A 17,683-nucleotide genomic window follows, 5' to 3' on the forward strand; every position below is an offset into this window, starting at 1 on the left:
CAGAAGACGTGATTAAACTCTCCAAACATAAGGAAGTGAAATAATTTGGGACAAAGGCATCAGTAGTTAAGTAGGCGTAAATGCAAGGGAAGGAGCTCACCATCTTTGTAGGTATGGTGTGTATGTACACTGCTGACTGAGCTGCTCCCATGGACATGTCCTGCTTGGTCTATTCCAGCACCAGAAAGTCAAAATGTTTTAGTGTGAGGCAGTTGTAGGTCACTATTGGAATATGAATCCCAATATTACCAGTTAGATTGTGCCTGGGCCAGTCTGACCCTTGCTGCTGGGCCAAAGGCAGCAGCTGTAGTGTATCACCCCAGAGACACCTTTAGCTTGCTAGTGGCTGCAGCTGGGCACGAAACAAGTCCAGGCTTGTTAGGAACTCCGTTTACCTCAGGAGGAAGGCTTCAGGCGATGGTGAAGACAAAAAGGAGAGGATTCTGCAGGAAGGTTATATCCAGAGGTTTATTCCATGGTTACAGATGTCTGAATCTTGGGAAGAGCTCCAACGTGACCACTGCATGGTCTGATTACCTTTTTAAGCTCCCGGGGCAGGGGGAGGGGGAGGGGAGGGGACAGGTGAGCCACCAACCAGGTGAGAGGGGCAGGGTCTCAGGGGAGGCTGAGACCTAGACAGGCCAATGACCTCTGGGCATAGGGGCATCTTTTGAACTTGACCAACCACACGACGCCTTGCTGGAATGTTAAAACTGATCGACAGCCCAGCAGGGGGCGAGGGGGGGAGAAGGGTTTTGGCACACCTGGGTAAGGGACCCGGAAGTTTAAAACACACTGCAACAGGTCACGAAACATCTTCATGTAGCATAGCCACTAATGTTAATGCACAAAATTATTGGGTATTACAATTCCATCAACAGATATGAGAACCAATGCATGGGTAATTTAAGCAGCTTGCTGAAAGGCATTGGTGAAGCAAATTCCTTCATATGTGACTGATATATGGCTGTCAGGAGACAGTGGTTTTTTAGACCATGAAGTAGTACTCCCATCTAAAATAGTGCAGAAGATGCGAAAACAGGCCAAAAGGGACATCTGCACAAGAATTCATTGTTTGCAGTTTTTATTAATGCCAGGAGTGGGAGATTCACAACTCTGCTGTGGCTGCTTCATAACCTCCCGCTGAGTTCTCTCGTCTGCCTTCATGGGTTGTACCCAACCATCAGCCCACCAGGCCTTTTGTTTCTCAGGCCCTCCTTTCTGTTTACCTCAACTACTGGGCATTGCAGCTGTGATGATCTTTCAAAGCAGGGAGTGCAAAGCTAGGTCTTAGTCTCCTCTAAATGATTACCTGGACAATCTGGCTACATAAACTTGTATTTCATGTCAGAAAAAAAACCTGTCACCAGTGGGGGTCTGCTGACATTTTTGTCACTAGAATTTAAACAAGAGGATCCCCACTCTAAGTCAAGGAACAAAAAGAGGGGCAAGAAATGTAGATTTCAAAACTGAAACACAAAAGTGATGCCTAACAGCCAAATTAAAGCCTCTGCAGCTCAATTCTGCTGAATGGCCTTTCCATTTCTGTAGCAAACAACTACAGAAAGAAGAAAGTGAAAACTGCTGAAATGCTACCAATAGAATACATATAATGCCAAAAGTCCCAAATGGAAGTAGAAAAGTACAAAATGTTGCTGACAGGTGTTCTTTAAATAGTCTCACTTCAAATCACATAATGCATCAAGCTGCTTGACACCTGTGAGAAAATATTTACTGCTGAAATTGTGAAAGAAAAATATGCCTTAGAAACATATTATCTTTATTATGTTCCAAACAATTCAAAATATGTTTTACAAGGGGTTTTGATTACTGTAAGTGACAAGGACTGGGGAAAGCAGTAACACAAAGGGTGTTTATTGAGGCCGATATGTTTGCCACAGGTTATCTATGGCCTTGCTGATTACTTGATTCTCACCCCAAGCTTGAAAGTACAAAGGAACTTCCTAACTATCTGGATAAATGATTTGTTGACAATATAGCTAGATACATGTGCATGTATATAGAGGAACATATAGAAAAAAAATCCTTCACAAATGCAATTGGTCTGTAAAGTGGCTTCATGCAGAAATAAACAATGCAGGAAAACTGGAGGGCCCCTCCAAAGTAGATCAGCAAAAATGATTAGAGGTTAAAAATGTATGACTTGCTTGTGAAAGCTCAAAGCTGCTATTTGTTGTAAAAATTGAAAGACTAACAGGGCCTCAATCAAGAGCCCATAATGTAGAAACAAGGGACAAATAATGTTTATATGCACCAGTTTGGGCAAGACATCCTACCTCACCTTCCATACACAAAACCATAAGCTCACCTGTTTTAATTTGCCACTAACACCCTGCTTCTATAAGAAAGGTTCATATAATTGTTTTCTTTGTACACTGGAGCAAGAACATGAGGGAAATAATCTACAGGCTCTCCATACTCAAAGCATTTCAACGACATTAGGAAAAAGATTTTTCTTTACTATTTAGATGAATTTGTTCTGACTCTCCAGAAAGGACTGGGCTAGAACTGGTGGATTTCTGGTGATCTCTTTGGGCTTTCAATGTCCTGCTGTGTGGCAATACAGAGCAGGTATTTTTATAACCAAATGTAGATCTGAACTCTGTAGGAAGTCATTCCTCTGAAAGTAAAACATCTTGAATTGGCTCTTAAAAATTCAAGTGGCATGATTATTTTGAGTAGAAGTCTTTCCAATAATTTTTATAAAACAGGACAGCATGTGTCTGCTGCCTGAACAGAGCAGCTGTTAGTATTTAATACTTGTGTATTCCTTTGTTTTCTCCGGAACTGTGTGCATATGTTTGGCCATTAGGACATTCTGGGATAAAAAATTCCAACACTAAAAAGCTCTGTTATTTAGCATTCTTTATATAGCAAAAATTATACACCTTTATATGCTTCAGTAAAAATAACTCTGTGTGACTGAACATCAGTTTATCCCAACATAAGACTGATTATGCATTGGGTCCAGGACAACATTCTGTGGATAAAAACAAACATTATCCAATACAACAAATATGAAAAAAAAATGCCCTAACTTGCTCTGTCTCATCTTTCATTCTGTTTTTGAACTTCCAAGAACTTTACCTGCTCTGACCCAGCCATCTCTGTCATTGCTCTGAGCAGAAGTGACACAGCACAGTCTGTGTTACAGACTAAATGAGAGCAGTCACAAATCAATGCTCAAGAGACCAGGACTAAAGGATCAGTCACCTTCTATCTGATAGCTCACCCTACACAAAAGGCTTCCTGAAAAAAAAAAAAGGCAGAGACAACAGAAAGCTTGTGAGAGGAAGGAGTAGTTGATTCTGAAGTAAGGTCCACTGCAAAGAAATAGTGGTTATTCTAATTGCTATTACAGTAACTGACTTTAATTAAAAGAACGGGTCAAAGGACTAATTTTCAGTATCCTTGGAGTACTTTGGATGAAGAGACTCATTGAGCCTGTCCTGTTTCAGCAGGGTATGTTTGCATATTCCTTGTCTATTGACAGAACAGACAAATCGTTTCATGTGTGTGTCCTCAGGCAGGGTTTAGCCCTCGGAAGGACAATGCATATTAATGGGGAAATGTCAAGAGCCAGCTCTGAAGATTAGCTTGGCTTTGTAGTATTGCTTAGTTGCTGTGCTGTATGGAAAATGCATGATGATAACCGATGCAGAGCTCACCACTCATAAATATTTAAGTGACCAGACACAATAGACAGGCATCTTTATTGTTCAAGATCAGAGGTACAGTGTGAGGCACAAAGCACACTTTAGCTGCTTTAAAACTACATTTCCTTAGAAATGTACTTGTGAACTTAATTTTTTTTTCTTCTTATATTCAAAAAGGGAAGATCCCCCCATTTATATATTCACTAGCCATTGCTGGCAGTCACTGACACTGATAAGCCCCCTCTGATGGTTTGGAGAAGATGGCTGTGCTCTGGATTGCAACACCCCTTCATAGCCAACAATGGGACTGCATCTGATATTGCACTAGAACAGCAAATCCTCCAAAAGGAGCACAAAATTACAGAAGCAGGTTCTGCAGGTTTGCATCTGAGATTCAGAAAGCGTGGGAGATGTCTCTATGATTTTAATAATTATTTCCAGCATGTTACATTCATACACAGTCACATTTTATGAAAAAAAAAGTTAATAGTTAATTCCATCCTGAAGGATTTTTCTTTTCTCTACTGAAATGAGCAGTGATTCAGACTTAAATGCTGATTGTCAAGTATTCTAAATCAACTGCTGAAATTTCATTGCCATCTTAAAAACTGCAAATTGTACCAGGCTTATTGAGGTATTCCAGGACAGAGGTAGAGTTTTGGAGCAATATAGGTAAAGGGAAACTCAGCAAAATCAGATTTAGGGCACTCTGAGACAGACACAAGGGGTTAGGTTGCTGCATCCAGACACAGTGGAGAAGAGCCCTGAGATAAGTGGGACCTAAATTACAGACTATGAAAATTATATGAAAGAAAATATGAATATAGGCCTGCCCTTGGTTTTAACTCTTTCCTCTCTGATACTTTAGATAAATCAATATTTATTTATTTATTTTTTTCTGTAATAATTTTTTCCCTGCTACTTTAACTTCTGCTATTTTCTGTTGTTTATGAGTAGGGCTAAATTCTGGTTAGACTGTGGAGGAAAAACATCAATATTTTTTACTCAGGGACAGTGTGTGATGACTAACTGGACTTCTCCCAGTCAGAAGCTCAAAGACAGGGCAGAAACTTAGAAAGACTGTCAAAGGGAAGAGCAGTTGGGTATTCAAAGGTACAGGCTATCTTGAACTACAACAGCAGTGTAGTTCAAAGCAGTGTTGGAACTACAACAGCAGTGTTGTGCAAAGAGGCTGTAACACCACCACAGTTCTGCATTCTGTAGCAGTTGTGAATATTGCAACCACTTCCATTATCTAACAGCTTCTGGGAAGCTAGAGTAAAGGCCTTGGAAATTTCAGGCCAGTTACTTTATTGAAAGTACAATTCTTGCTCACCAGTTACTTCACTGTCCTCGAATGATTACAAATCAGTTGCCTCAACTTTTTTTCTTGAGAGGTACCAGGCCACAGCAGCACAGGTGATTCAACAGTGCCCTGCAGGAGCTGTGAGGTGAGGGGAAAGCTAGCCACCCACTGACCCCTCTGCTGAAATTGTTGGCTGATAACTGTCTATTTTGCTGATGATAGCATGCTACCAGGAATTTATAAAACAAACAAACACAAAAAACCTCAAGAAAGATGCTTAGAGCGTTGTTAGACTGCAAAGACAATGTAAGCTTTGATTGGCACATACTAATCATCCATGTAGTCCTGTTCACTATGGTTTTCTTGCTCCCTTGGCCATTTTTAGCAGGATGAATCACATCCTCCATGTGAATCAAACTAATCGTAGCCCATCACAAGACCTCATCTGCTGTTACATGGCAGGGAGACCTACAGCTCTGCTGACTTCCAATCCAGTTCTGCAGGAAAACAAAGTTACAGTGCAGATCACAACATGGGCACTATAAAACTGCTGGTACTTAGCTGATGAAGTCAAACTGCACATTTCAACTTCCTTCAATAAGGAAGGTGTATTCAGTGTGTTACTTGTCTACTTGAACAGCCAAAGTGCAGTTTCATTCTGCCATTTTTTTTTCCTGTACACTTATAACTGTGTTTCTGTAGAGTTGATTCAGCTATTCACATCTTGAGTTTGAAAATTAATAGCTAGCCACCCAGTACTTATAAAAGCATTTGTTATAGAAGAGAAATTATGAGTGCCAGCCCTCAGCAAGGTCTGGAGCAACTGGCTACTAGAAAGAAGATCTCAGAAGAATTCTAGCTTCTTGTGCATAGGACCCAAACCTGCAGGAAGCACACAGCCCTGCTATGCTATTACTCAAACACAGGGGCAAGGAAATAGGAGTGTAGCATTGGAGAAACGGAGTAGGCGTTGCACAAATGACTTGGCTCTCCGCTGCTCCTCAGAAATAGTACTTGGAGGTAGGAGTTAGCCTATGACAAATTTTCAGGGAATCCACAGGAAGATTCATTGCCTCTTGATTGATTACATCTGACAAAGGGGAAGGATATAATAAACTGCTCCACCATGAACCCCTGCCCACAGAATCCTGCCTGGCAGATATTGCAGGAGTAATTGTTTTCATTTGGAATGCAGTGTCTTGAAACACTGCAATCTGTGAGAATAAGGAATAAGGGCAGTGCAACTGCAACCTGAAATTTCCTTTTAGTGAGGCTGCTTGCATTTCTGGGGTCCAAATTTCACAACTAACCTGCAAACACACTGGAGAGCACGCTGTTCCCTAGTCATGCTGTGCTGACTTTTTAGAAGCCTTTTAGGATTTCTAGGCTGTGTAGATCATGCTGTTTTGGAGATGTGCACTGTAACTAAAGATGTGTCCTCTTTAAACACTCCCTGAATGTCCAGCCCTGCTGGGCAGAGAGGAGTGTTTAACAGAGAGGCTGGCAATCAGCCAAAGGATGAGATTCACACCTGACAGATTGCAGAAGCCTCCTGACATCAGGCAATCCACACCTTCCAAGAACTGTTGTTTCAAGAAGTTATTGGTACAAAGTATTTCCCGAGGGGGTGGCAGCAATTCCCACAAGGCATGTACGGAAATATGGCGACTAGATTCACAGGAAGACAGACGTTTTGCTTGACAGGGAAAAGGGGTTGCTAAAAGTAGTGTTTGGTCCCATTCTTTTGTATCCTACCAAGGGAGGTGGGGCAAGTCTGAGTCCTAAATTTTTCTCAAGAGCAGCTGTAGGACTCTTCTAGCTGTCAGGAAGCAAGACCAGGTTGTTGGTATTAGCTTCCTATTCACCTAAATTTAAGCATAGCAAGGAAAGCCACTTCTTGCAAAGAAGGATGGAAACAACGTGGGAGTATTTTCAGTGTCCAGGTACTTGGCCATTTTGGGTTGGAATAGATATATTTACACAAGTGTACTTTCTCACCCATCCTGTGCTTGGAAATGCCTGCCAAATGAGCTTGTATCTGAACCAAATTTGCAAGTTCTGATTTTTGCTGTCAGCATGACAGGGAAGTTCACATTGCTAATCATGAAGGTATGTGTCAAGAGACAGGGAGCAAATTCCTAGAAACCTTTGTTTCCCAGACTTGCACTGGGGAGGTCACAAAGTCACCACTGTATGAAAGAGGAACGTTTACTCTCTGTTCTAGTGACTGCAGTCACTGAATAAAACCACTAATAAAAGAAAAAAGAAAAATCAATTATCTGGAAATGGAAAGCCACGTTATTTGTCAGAGGAGGACTCTGGACTTTTCTTCGCACTCTAGGGCTGGCTGCAGCCCCAGCTGCTACAAGCCATCCATTAAAAAACACAGTGGATTTTGCAAGAAGCCAAAGGATTGTGGAGGGCAGGAGGGTGGGTGGCACCACCTTAGCCTGTGTGGTGCCTGATAGCAAAGCAAGGTGAGGCGTGAGGATGGGGAGGGAAGGGTGGCACGTGGAGGCAGGGGCAGCTCCCCACATGGATACCCCTAAGCCAGGCATCAGTGCGTGCCTCTCTCCTGCTGGTGCTCACTGTGCCATCTCTAGAGCTGGGGGTACAGCTGCCAGAGGCAGAAGCAGCAGTGCCCTGGCAGCCAGCCATGTCCTGGGGGCATTGGGCACAGCATTGCCAGCTGGGCAAGGGAGGGGATTGTCCTGCCCTGCTCTGCACTGGGGCAGCCTCACCTCGAGTGCTGGGGGCAGTTCTGGGTTGCACAATGTAAGACATTAAGCTATTAGAGAGTGTTGGAAGTAGGGCAATGAAGATGGTGGAGGGTCTGAAGGAGAAGCCATATGAGGAGCAGCTTCACTTGTTCAGCCAGGAGGAGACTGAAGGGTGGCCTCATTGCACTCTTCAACATCCTTGTGAGGGGAAGCAGAGGGGCAGACACTGATCTCTTCTCTGTGGTGACCAGTGACAGGACTCGAGGCAATGAACCTGTGTCAGGGGAGGTATAGGTTGGATATTATATTAAAAAATTCTTCACTGAAAGAGTGATTGGGCACCTGAATCCTCTGCCCAGGGAGGTGGTGGAGTCACCACCGTTCACGTATTTGTTTGAAAAAAGACTGGACACAGTGCTATGGTTTAGTTGATGAGGAGGTGTTGGGTCATAGGTTGGACTTGATGATCTCAAAGGTCTTTTCTAACCTGGTTCATTCTGTGATTTTGTGAAAAGGTTCTTCACCCAGAGGGTGTTTGAGTATTGGAAAAGGCTCTCCAAGGAAGCGGTGACAGAACCAAGAAGTCTTTGGACAATGCCCTCATGCGCAGTGAGATTTCTGGGGTGTCTATGCAGGGACGGGAGTTGAACTCGAAGACCCCCGTGGGTGGATCCCTCCCAAACCAAGACAGGCTGTGATGCCTTGAAACGCGGCTGAAGGCTCCGCGGGCAGGGCCGTCAGCGCAGCCCCGCCACAGGAGGAGCCGCCCCGCGGCCTCGGCGCCCCCAGCCCCTCACCCGGCGCCGGTCCCGCGCCTGCGCGGCCTCGTGGCGGCGCCTGCGCGCTGGGGCGCGGGGCAGGCGCCGCCGCTTTCGGCGCGGTTGCGGGTGCGGAGCGGCTGCGGCAGCAGCACCGCCGAGTTCGCGCCTCCGCGAGCACCGGGCGCTCCCGGCTCGTCTCACAGGCACGCCGAGGCGGCACCGGGCTGCCCGGGAACGGGTGGGCGGGTAGGCTTTTGGGTACGTCGGTAGGTACGTAGGTAGTCAGGTAGGGGAGATTCGGCTGGTCCCGCTGCCTCCTCATCGTCATGGCCGGCTCGGAGCAGCGGGAGGACGGGGAAGCGCCGTTGCCTATCGAGGATTCGGAGCTGGCGCTGGCCGGCATCAACATGCTGCTGAACAACGGCTTCCGCGAGTCCGACCAGCTCTTCAAGAAATACAGGTCAGTCCCGGCCGCCCCTCGGCCGCCCGTTCCCCGGGCCCCTTGCCGCGGCGCGGCCCCTCCGCCCCGCGGGCGGGCGGTGAGCGGGCGGCGGGGCCGAGGGGCGCGCAGGGAGCCCTGGAGCGGCCAGCCTCGCCCTGCCCGGCCCCTCAGAGCGGGAAGGGTCGGTGCTGCCGGTCACTGCCTCGGTCAGCGCTCTCATGGGGAAGGGACACGCGTGTTGCACTGAATTACAGAGTGGGTCAGGTGGGAAGGGGCCGCAGGGTCCAACCACCCAGCTCAAGCAGGGTCATCCTACAGCACATGGCACAAGATTGTCCCCAAATCGTTCTTGAATATCTCCAATGAGAGAGGCTCGACAAGCTCTCTGAGCAGTCTGTTCCCATGCAGGGTCACCCACCCACACAGTAAAGAAGCTCCGCTTCATGTTCAGGTGGAACTAACTGTGCATCAGTTTCTGCCCATTGCCTCTTGTCCTACTGCTTAGAACCACCGAGGAGAGCCTGGCTCCATCCTCTTGACACCCTTTGGATATTTATACACATTGACGGGGTTCTCTCTCAGTCATCTCTTCTCAAGGCTGAAGAGGCGCAACTCCCTCAGCCTTTCCTCCTAAGGGAGGTGTTCCAGTCCCCCAGTCATCCTTGTTGCCGTCTGCTGGACCCGCTTTAGGAGCTCCATAGCTCCTTTTACTCAGAGAGCTGGAACAGGGCGCTTCAGATGTGCCTTGACTTTATCAGAGCTGAGTAGAGGGGCGGGATCACATCCCTCAATCTGGCACTGCTCTCCCTAATGCATCCCAGGGTTCTGTTGGCCTTCTTGGCCACAGGGGCTCGGGGATGATGTGGGGGGTGTCTGGTGCTTTGTTGGAGGGTGGAGAAGGGCTGAGCAGGGGTCCCTCGGTAGCGCTGTCTGCATTTGACTGTCGTGTATGTGTAAACACACAGGTGTGGCTGGAGATGTGTCCTGGGGGGTTTTCGCTCTGGTGCTCGTGTGCGGTCTGACGCGGTCTTCAGCGCACAAAGTAGATAGCAACAAAAGGTCTGAGTGCTCCTCACAGTGAGCGCTCACACACAGTGAGTGCTGCTGTGATTATCTTTGGGCTGTAAGATTATGTTCATAATCCCCACACACATCATGTCTACGTTTCTGCGTTAAGTAGGCATCTGGCAGGAGTGGCATTAGTGCAGCTGTGTAAGTCAGGCTTAAAGAAAAGGTTGCCCCTACCTGTCCTTGCTTCTTTTCTTGGGGCTGATGTCTTCCACTCGAGCTTGGGCTGCTGTAATTGCGCATACGTTCTAAATAATTAATATGCACTATGCTGTTGTCTGTATGATTAAAAAAGACTTTGGTTGACTTAAAATAGAACTTCATAGTGATGATGTACTTATGTATTTAAATCTTGTTTACAGAAAGGATGGTTGGAAGTGGAGTGCAAGGATTGAGGCATGTTAATATTTCGCTTAATAGCAGCAACAACGGAGCAACACTTTATTGTGTACCTGCAACAGGTTAATAATATTAAACATGTCATTTTTGTCTCCAGTATATACTGCTATGTTACACAAATACTGTTGTGTAGAACTAACTGGAATTTTGCAGGTGACAAGCAAGGTCCAGTTCTGCATTCCTCACATGCCATAAGCATGAAGTCCACCTCTTAACCCAGCACTGCCGAGACCACCACTAAACCGTGTCTGTAATTGCCATGTCTACATCATGTGAAGTTGCACCCTATGAGCTACTTCTTAAGTATTTCTTTCTTTTGAAGCCCTCAGTTGTTCTGTGTATCTAAGGAACCTGTTGGTTTTGGTTGCATGCTTTTGTATTGTGTAATTTTTTTAAGGCGCCAGTTAAGGAATACTCAGTGTGGTTTCCTCTCCTCCACTTTTGCTTGTGCTCTGCCAATTGCTTTCTCTCAGTAGTGTGAATCTGGAAGGTAGTCTAGGAAGTCTGTGATGCTTTTTACACTTTAAAAGTAGTACTAGGGAGTAAAATTGTTAAGATTCCTGTTCTCAAAATGCAGTTTAATCCTCCCTTGACAGGGTCAATAATGATTTCTTCTGCAAACTTCTCTTGGTTATCTAGAAGGTTTTATTACTAAAGATATCTTAAATGAAGAAATCTGCCAATCTTTTTTGCCAGGTGCAGGCTTTTCTTTGTTTGATTTTATCAAGAAATGCCTCTTGAGTTCAGTGTACTTTCTGATTGTGGCTTTTAAACACCCCCTGCAAGGAGTAGATACGAATCCTTCCATAAGATTGATAGTTCATGGTTCATAAATTAATAATTGCTCTCTTGGGCTGGAGATTTTTAGAGTAATTTAAAAACTTTGTTCTTAGTCCCAAAATTTGTAGCAGGTTTCCTCTTGCTGTGAACTCATAAACTCTCATTGAATTGGAGAGAGGATGCAGCAAATTAAGGTCAACTTCCTATAAACCTGAATTCTGGAGACATTTGCAGTAAGGGCCACTTGTTTTTCCCAAGAGTTTTTGATTCTGTGCTTGTCTTGAATGTGTTCTTTTTTGCAAGCAATGCTATAATATGTTTGCTTGCATGCAGTCTTAATGAGTGTGTTTTTGTAGGTGTGTGCTTGGAATCATGCAGTAGGATGGGTTCATCCTAAATGGGACTGGTAAGCCCAACGGGGAGGGTTTAGAAGCTCTCCATAATGTAATATCAATGTTTGTGGTTAATAGTGCTAGAGGTCAAAGATGTCTGATGGCATGCAGCTTTTTTAACTTGACATCAGTGTGTGTTGTCTGTATTTCAAGTGACCTTTCTTTGTAGAAAGTGTTAATTCTAAACTACTGCCTGTGCAGGTAGTTTAGCTCTTTTTCAGAAGCTTAACAGTTGTTAATGAATTGTAGAAGTGAAGAATGGAGATACTTAGCAGAACTTCCATTTCAGTAGCCCCATCACTTAAAACTACCTAAAGCCGTTTCTTAGAAACTGCTGGTTTTGATTCTGCTTTTTGTTACTTCAATTTTAAATTCAATTTCCACCTGAAAGATCTTGTGAAGAATTCAAATTAATGCTTCTGTGTTTATGGGACAATAGGCAACCTTGTCTCTAAAGCACACAGTATGTATTTTTCTTTGCTCTTGTGCATTTTTGCATCTTCCAGAGAGTATTGAGTATTGAACTAGAGCGTTCTTTTTCCTCTTGTAGCTTTGAGGATTTCTAAGCATATAAGAAAGAAACTGTCAAAAGAAAGCTGACTGCTGAACCTAAAGTCAATTACATTTGAAAGCTGGTCATTATGCAGTCCTTGAGGAAACCGGGCTTGAAATTGCAGCTTTTTCATACACGTATCCACACCAGTAAAATCTTGTCTATTAAGAGTGGTGGTACTTTGAAGTTATGTGCCACAGAATCATGATTTCTGTATTGAACATGGAGAGAGGTGTTTTGTCTTCCGTGGTTACAGCTCATGTACACATCTACAGAGGATCTGAAGAAGATGAATATTCAGTTGTGTGCCAGATACAACATGTAGCTGGAACTGTGTTTACTATCACACTGAAGCACTTAATGATTTATCAGGTGTTGTTTGGGAGTATTGTTGTTTTAAATTATACTTGAGGGAAGACAGTAGGGATTGAAAAATCATCTACATGTAGCATGTATACCTGCATATGCTTTTTCACAAGTTTATTTTTTTTTAGAAGGTTGGGATCTTTTACCTGGTGGTGGTGATGACATTCTGATCACGAATCAAATACCAGTGGATGTGGTATTTTTGTAGATCTTTACTAGACAGCACCACTGTTCTTAGTGCTTGTAGCCATACTAGGTTCCCTCAGTGCTAACTCATGTTTGAAACTGTCAGATATCAATCTTTGTATTCAGCTTAAACAGTGCTGACTCTGTCCTGGTTCTCATCAGTTTAAACTTTTGAGTGTCTGTGGAAGCTGCAAGAGGTATGGAGGTTAACCAAGGACATAGGGAAGATGAAGTCCTCAAGCATCAAGATGGTTTGGTGAACCACTCTGACACTAGAAGGAATGCTGAACTGGAATATTCTTTTTCCCCTTGTAGCTTTGTGGATTTCTAAACATATAAGAAGGAAAGAAACTGTCAAAAGAACTTATTTTTTTGCTGATTCTTCACTTCTTAAGAGCATTTGCAATTCAAAAATGATTTAAAAACTTCCTCCAGCTAAGAGAAGACTCTGTTAAATAAAGCCAGGAGCTTTTTCACTGAATGTTGACTCACAACGTAAATTGTCAATTCATAGAGTATCCTGAGTTAGAAGGGACTCATCAGGATCAATTTATTGAACTGTGCCCTGCAAAGGACAGTTCCAAGAATCACCCTATGTGCCTGTGATCATTGTCCAAAACTCTTTTTGAACTCTGTCAGACTTGGTGCTGCGACCACTTCCCCGAGGAGCCTGTTCCAGTGCTTGAGCACCCTCTGGGTGAAAAACTTTTTCCTATACCTAACCTCAACTTCCCCATATGCAGCTTTGTGCCATTCCCTTGAGTCCTGTCGTTGGTCTTGAGTGAGAAGAGATCAGTGTGTGCCTCTCCTCTTCCCCTCAAGTTGTAGGCTGCAGTGAGAACTCCTCTCTGTCTCCTCCAGTCTGCAGAAGCCAAGTAACCTCAGCCACTTTTATGGCTTGCCCTCAATGCCCTTCACCACCACCTTTGTGGCCCTCCTTTGGATGCTCTCTGATGGCTTTATGCCTTTCTTACATTGTGGTGCCTAAAACTGCACAGAACCTGAGCTGAGGCTGCCCCAGGGCAGAGCAGACAATTGCATCCTTTAACTGGATGACAACTCTCTGCCTGATGCACCCCAGGACACATGGTTGACCCTCCTGGCTGCCAAGGCATAAATCATAAGCTCAGGGCTATTATCTCACAAGAAATCCAACAATCTTCTGTCTCCTACCCAAGAGAAATTTGTGCGTGAATGATTTTAACATCTGAGAAGGCTGGAAAAATTTCCTAATGGAAAGATAAACGGTACAAAATGACAAGTAAAATGTATACAGTAAGGTCATATCCACAGAAGAAATTGAATATTATATGGAGAAATGTGGAAATAAGACAAAATGTGTAAAGGTGTAAAGAATGGGGCTAGTTATTACAGTGACCTTAGACGGTCACTGTGGTGAGAGAAGGACGAGAATCTTATTCCTTGATCAGAAGGCTTGATTTATTGATATATAATATATAGTACATTATAACTATACTAAAAAGAATAAAGAGAGGGCTTGCAGAGAGCAGCTATGCCAAGAATAGAATAGAAGGAATGAATAACAAAGTTCTGTGTTCAAGGAATCTCCCCTGAACTGCTCCTGTGATTGGCCCTTAGTTGGAAACATGCAAAATGAGCCAATCACAGGATCACCTGCCACATCTCACAACAGCCGATAACAATTTGTTTACATTCTTCTTCTGGGGCCCTTTGCTTCCCAGAAGATGGACAAATCCCAAAGAAAGGATTTCTATGAAGAAATGTCTGCGACAGCTAGTATAGAAAGACACAATGTTCAGCCTGTCAGGGTAAAGCAGAGCATGCAGAACTGGAAACTGGTGCAAATGGGAAAAAGCTTACTATGGCTGCTTAAAAACCATGAAGTTAATTTAAAGGTAACATGCTACATCATGTGTATTAACAGACATACAAACTTAGTAATGGATCCGAAGTCCATTATGAATAGGCATTTGAACCTCATATTACCAACTTAAAATGCTCTGTGGCCCAAAATACTTTTGATCCAAATGCAAGTTGAGGCAAGGTAACATTAAGCCAGCATTGATCAGTAGGTGGATTATGACACATGTATGGGCTGTCTAACCTCTGCTGAAATTCTTGCTTATGTGCCTCAGCAAAGGAGCCTTAAGAGCAAACCCGAAGTGATTTAGTAGATGCTGCAGCAGCCTCTCTAAAGATAAGGCCAGCAGAGCGGGAGCTGACGTCACTTGGTTGGGCACCGGGTGATAGCATCTGGATTGGCAGCGTGAGAATAAATCGTGAGGGCCCTGCCAGCGACCCTGTGTGCTTTGGTTTGTTGCAGCCATGGGCAGAGGAGCAGCTGCTAGATGGATGTATAGAAAAGGGAGTTGTTTGTAAGGGAAGTGATTTTTAGTAGCAGTATTCTAAATGTGTACCCCAGTGAGGCGAGATTTCATTGCTCAGTGCCAGGCAGAGTAATAGTAATAACGATGTACATAAAACCAGCATCAGTTTTCTGGCTATTTGGATAGATTAGAAGTATTTTAAGTATTCTGCAGTTAAAATCTTCCAGGAGCTGGGTATGCAGAGATGATCACTTTTGTGGACTTCCTGACAGAGACAGAGGGGGTGTTGCCAGAGGAAGTGGTAGAAAGGGTAGAGGGAGGCTGAGAGATCTATTTGTCATATGGAGCAGTATCTGGTGGCTAGAAGTCCAAGGGAAGATGACAGAAAGCTAAACTAAAATCTGGGTTTATAACTCAGAGGTTAGAAGTCAGGTTTGGAGATGGCAGAAGAGGTGTGATAGTAAGTAGATCTTACTAAATTAATTCTGTGAAAGATGCAAATGCTTTAAAGACTTTTTACTCATGTTAGTGCGCCCACTCATTGATCTTCTGCTTCTGGTAAAATATTTCAGGCTGTTGTGATAGGATAGATACATTTTTGTTTTAATCTACTTCAGGATTTTCAAGGTATTAAAGAAGTTACATGATGTCAGTTAAGATGCTGTAGTTGGTAGTGGAAAGTGATTTTGGTCAGGTTGGAAAAAAAGTTTTTATATAAGTCCCCAATTCTGACAGATTTAGAGAATGCAAGTGGAGAGTTAGTACAAATCTGCTGATATAACTAGCTTGTCTCTTACCTTTGTAACTAGTTTTCAAATTAAACATACAATTGAAAATTCTTCTCCTAATCTCCAGTGTTTTGATGTTGTGTGTCTAAAGTTCACAGCCTGAAGTTAGAGCAAAACAATCTCCTGTTAATTTGCAGGAGGACAAAACAAATCGGATAAAAACTGGATAGAGCAGGGCCACAGAATTGTTTTTATATTCCTGAATTTCTCTTCTGGTTGTGTATGCCTAGTAAAAATAGAAATGTATGCTGAGGGTTCATTTAACAAAGCAAATTTGGGCTGATTATGAAATGTAAACTAAACCTAGATCTGATATTTGCAGTTCTCAATGTGATATAATGCTATAATGCTTCCATGACACTTTTATTACCATGGGTATTTCATTGACCAGTATTGGATGAGAGGTGTACATACATGGCTCTTCATGTTTGTAGTCTCACAAACAATTTCTAGAACACATTTTTAAATAATCTGTGATGGAATAATGACCAAAGGGTTTGAATGTTGTTGCAGTGAATTCCTTACCTTTCTATTTACATATTTTATGCCTTGTTTTAAAATATTCAGTGCCTGCTTCTATATTTATCTGTGAACTTAGATGAATTATGCCATTTTGTTTTATTCCTTCACTTTGTGGACAGAATTAATTAGTTTTGTTTCAACCTGAGCATCACTCTCAGCATGACGGCTGGAATTCTTGATGGACTGTGGTTAAAGTAGCAATGACTAGAAAAATACTGAGGAAGTGTTGGCAAGTTAATTACATTACTCTAAATTTAAACCTGAGCTAGACTGTAGTAGCTTTAGAAGCTGATGTGAAGAAGTGAAATACTGTCTTGGAAATAGCTTCCGGGGGAAAAAAAGGAAATACTGAGAAGTAATTGATTTTTTTGTTGTTTGTTTTTTTGTGCTTCAGTTCTGATGTATTTTTAAATTGTGAAACTGGGCTGTATTATCTCAGCATTATTAAACCAAAGCTTAAGCCCCCTCAATGTTATCATCATGTGTGAAAATGGGGCATAATGGACACCTTTCTTCTGAAAGTGAGTTAATACCTTAAATATATGCTATGAAATGAGGCAAATCAGTCAGGGTTTTTTGGGAGAAGCAATGTCTTGTGTAATGCTAGTTTATAGGTCTGGAAGAAAGTTCTCCTTCAGTGCTCTTAAGTTTTTGATTTAAGTTTGGTTACAGATGCCAACTTTATTGATATGTAGGACCTTTTACTGTGGTATCTTGCAGTAATGGTGTTAATAACATCGTTTCTTATAAGAAAGATACCTTCTGAGTCCTAGTTTCCCAGGTGAAATGCAAACTGTTTTACAAAATATGTCTGGAGACTGATTTTTTTTTTTCCTTTCATCTTTGAACTAATTAAAAGTCTTGAGATTTTTCTTTACTTAATAGAGGTTTTTGCTTTTAAAGTCATGAGGACAGCTTGGGTAGTGAAGTGTCCCAGTGTTAATTTGTATTCTGTTCCACAGCTCCTGTCAGCATTGATGCAACCCTTGGTTTGCTGTTAATATCTTCTCAAGTGCTGCCTCATTTTTTTGTTTCTTAACAACTTCAGAGTTGTCTGTCAGATAGGATGAAACTTCATGTCTGAAGCTGAAGGTCACTTACAAGGAGCTTGAGCTTTCTGTGGGATTGTGTTTTTCCCAGAAACCTACTGTCATCATTAGTCACACCTCAGTTTTTACTGGGACAGTACTGTGCCATTTGAAACTTTTCCTACCCTTCAAGGAAAAGATAACCTAAACCTTGAGGAGTTTATCAGTCAACATAATAATTACAAAGACTGAGCACATAACATGATTATTATTTAAAATTGTATTTTAGGCACTGAAATTACCTTACTAAATGATCTTCTATAAAGCTGCAATTATAGTTTCTACCCAGTGACTATGTAGGAATGTGCTAGAAGTGTTCCTTATTT

At 43.0% G+C, this 17,683-nt stretch overlaps 1 protein-coding gene across 3 annotated transcripts in view; it reads left to right on the top strand.

The window, feature by feature from the left end:
- TTC39C (tetratricopeptide repeat domain 39C) overlaps positions 1 to 17,683 on the top strand; it is a 64,858-nt gene that overhangs the window by 10,756 nt on the left and 36,419 nt on the right. For 2 of the 3 annotated variants that reach the window (XR_012582187.1, XM_074549690.1), the window contains exon 1: positions 8,528 to 8,924. The exons of the other annotated variant lie outside the window; for it this stretch is intronic. Coding sequence is in view for 1 of the 2 variants with exons in the window: in XM_074549690.1 (XP_074405791.1) it covers positions 8,791 to 8,924 (134 nt within the window). In the remaining variant the exon portion in view is untranslated. Of the gene's footprint in view, positions 1 to 8,527; positions 8,925 to 17,683 lie in introns of those variants that run through there. 3 annotated transcript variants of the gene reach the window in all.

Source organism: Zonotrichia albicollis, chromosome 1 (assembly GCF_047830755.1).
Source record: "Zonotrichia albicollis isolate bZonAlb1 chromosome 1, bZonAlb1.hap1, whole genome shotgun sequence".
NCBI lineage: Eukaryota > Metazoa > Chordata > Aves > Passeriformes > Passerellidae > Zonotrichia > Zonotrichia albicollis.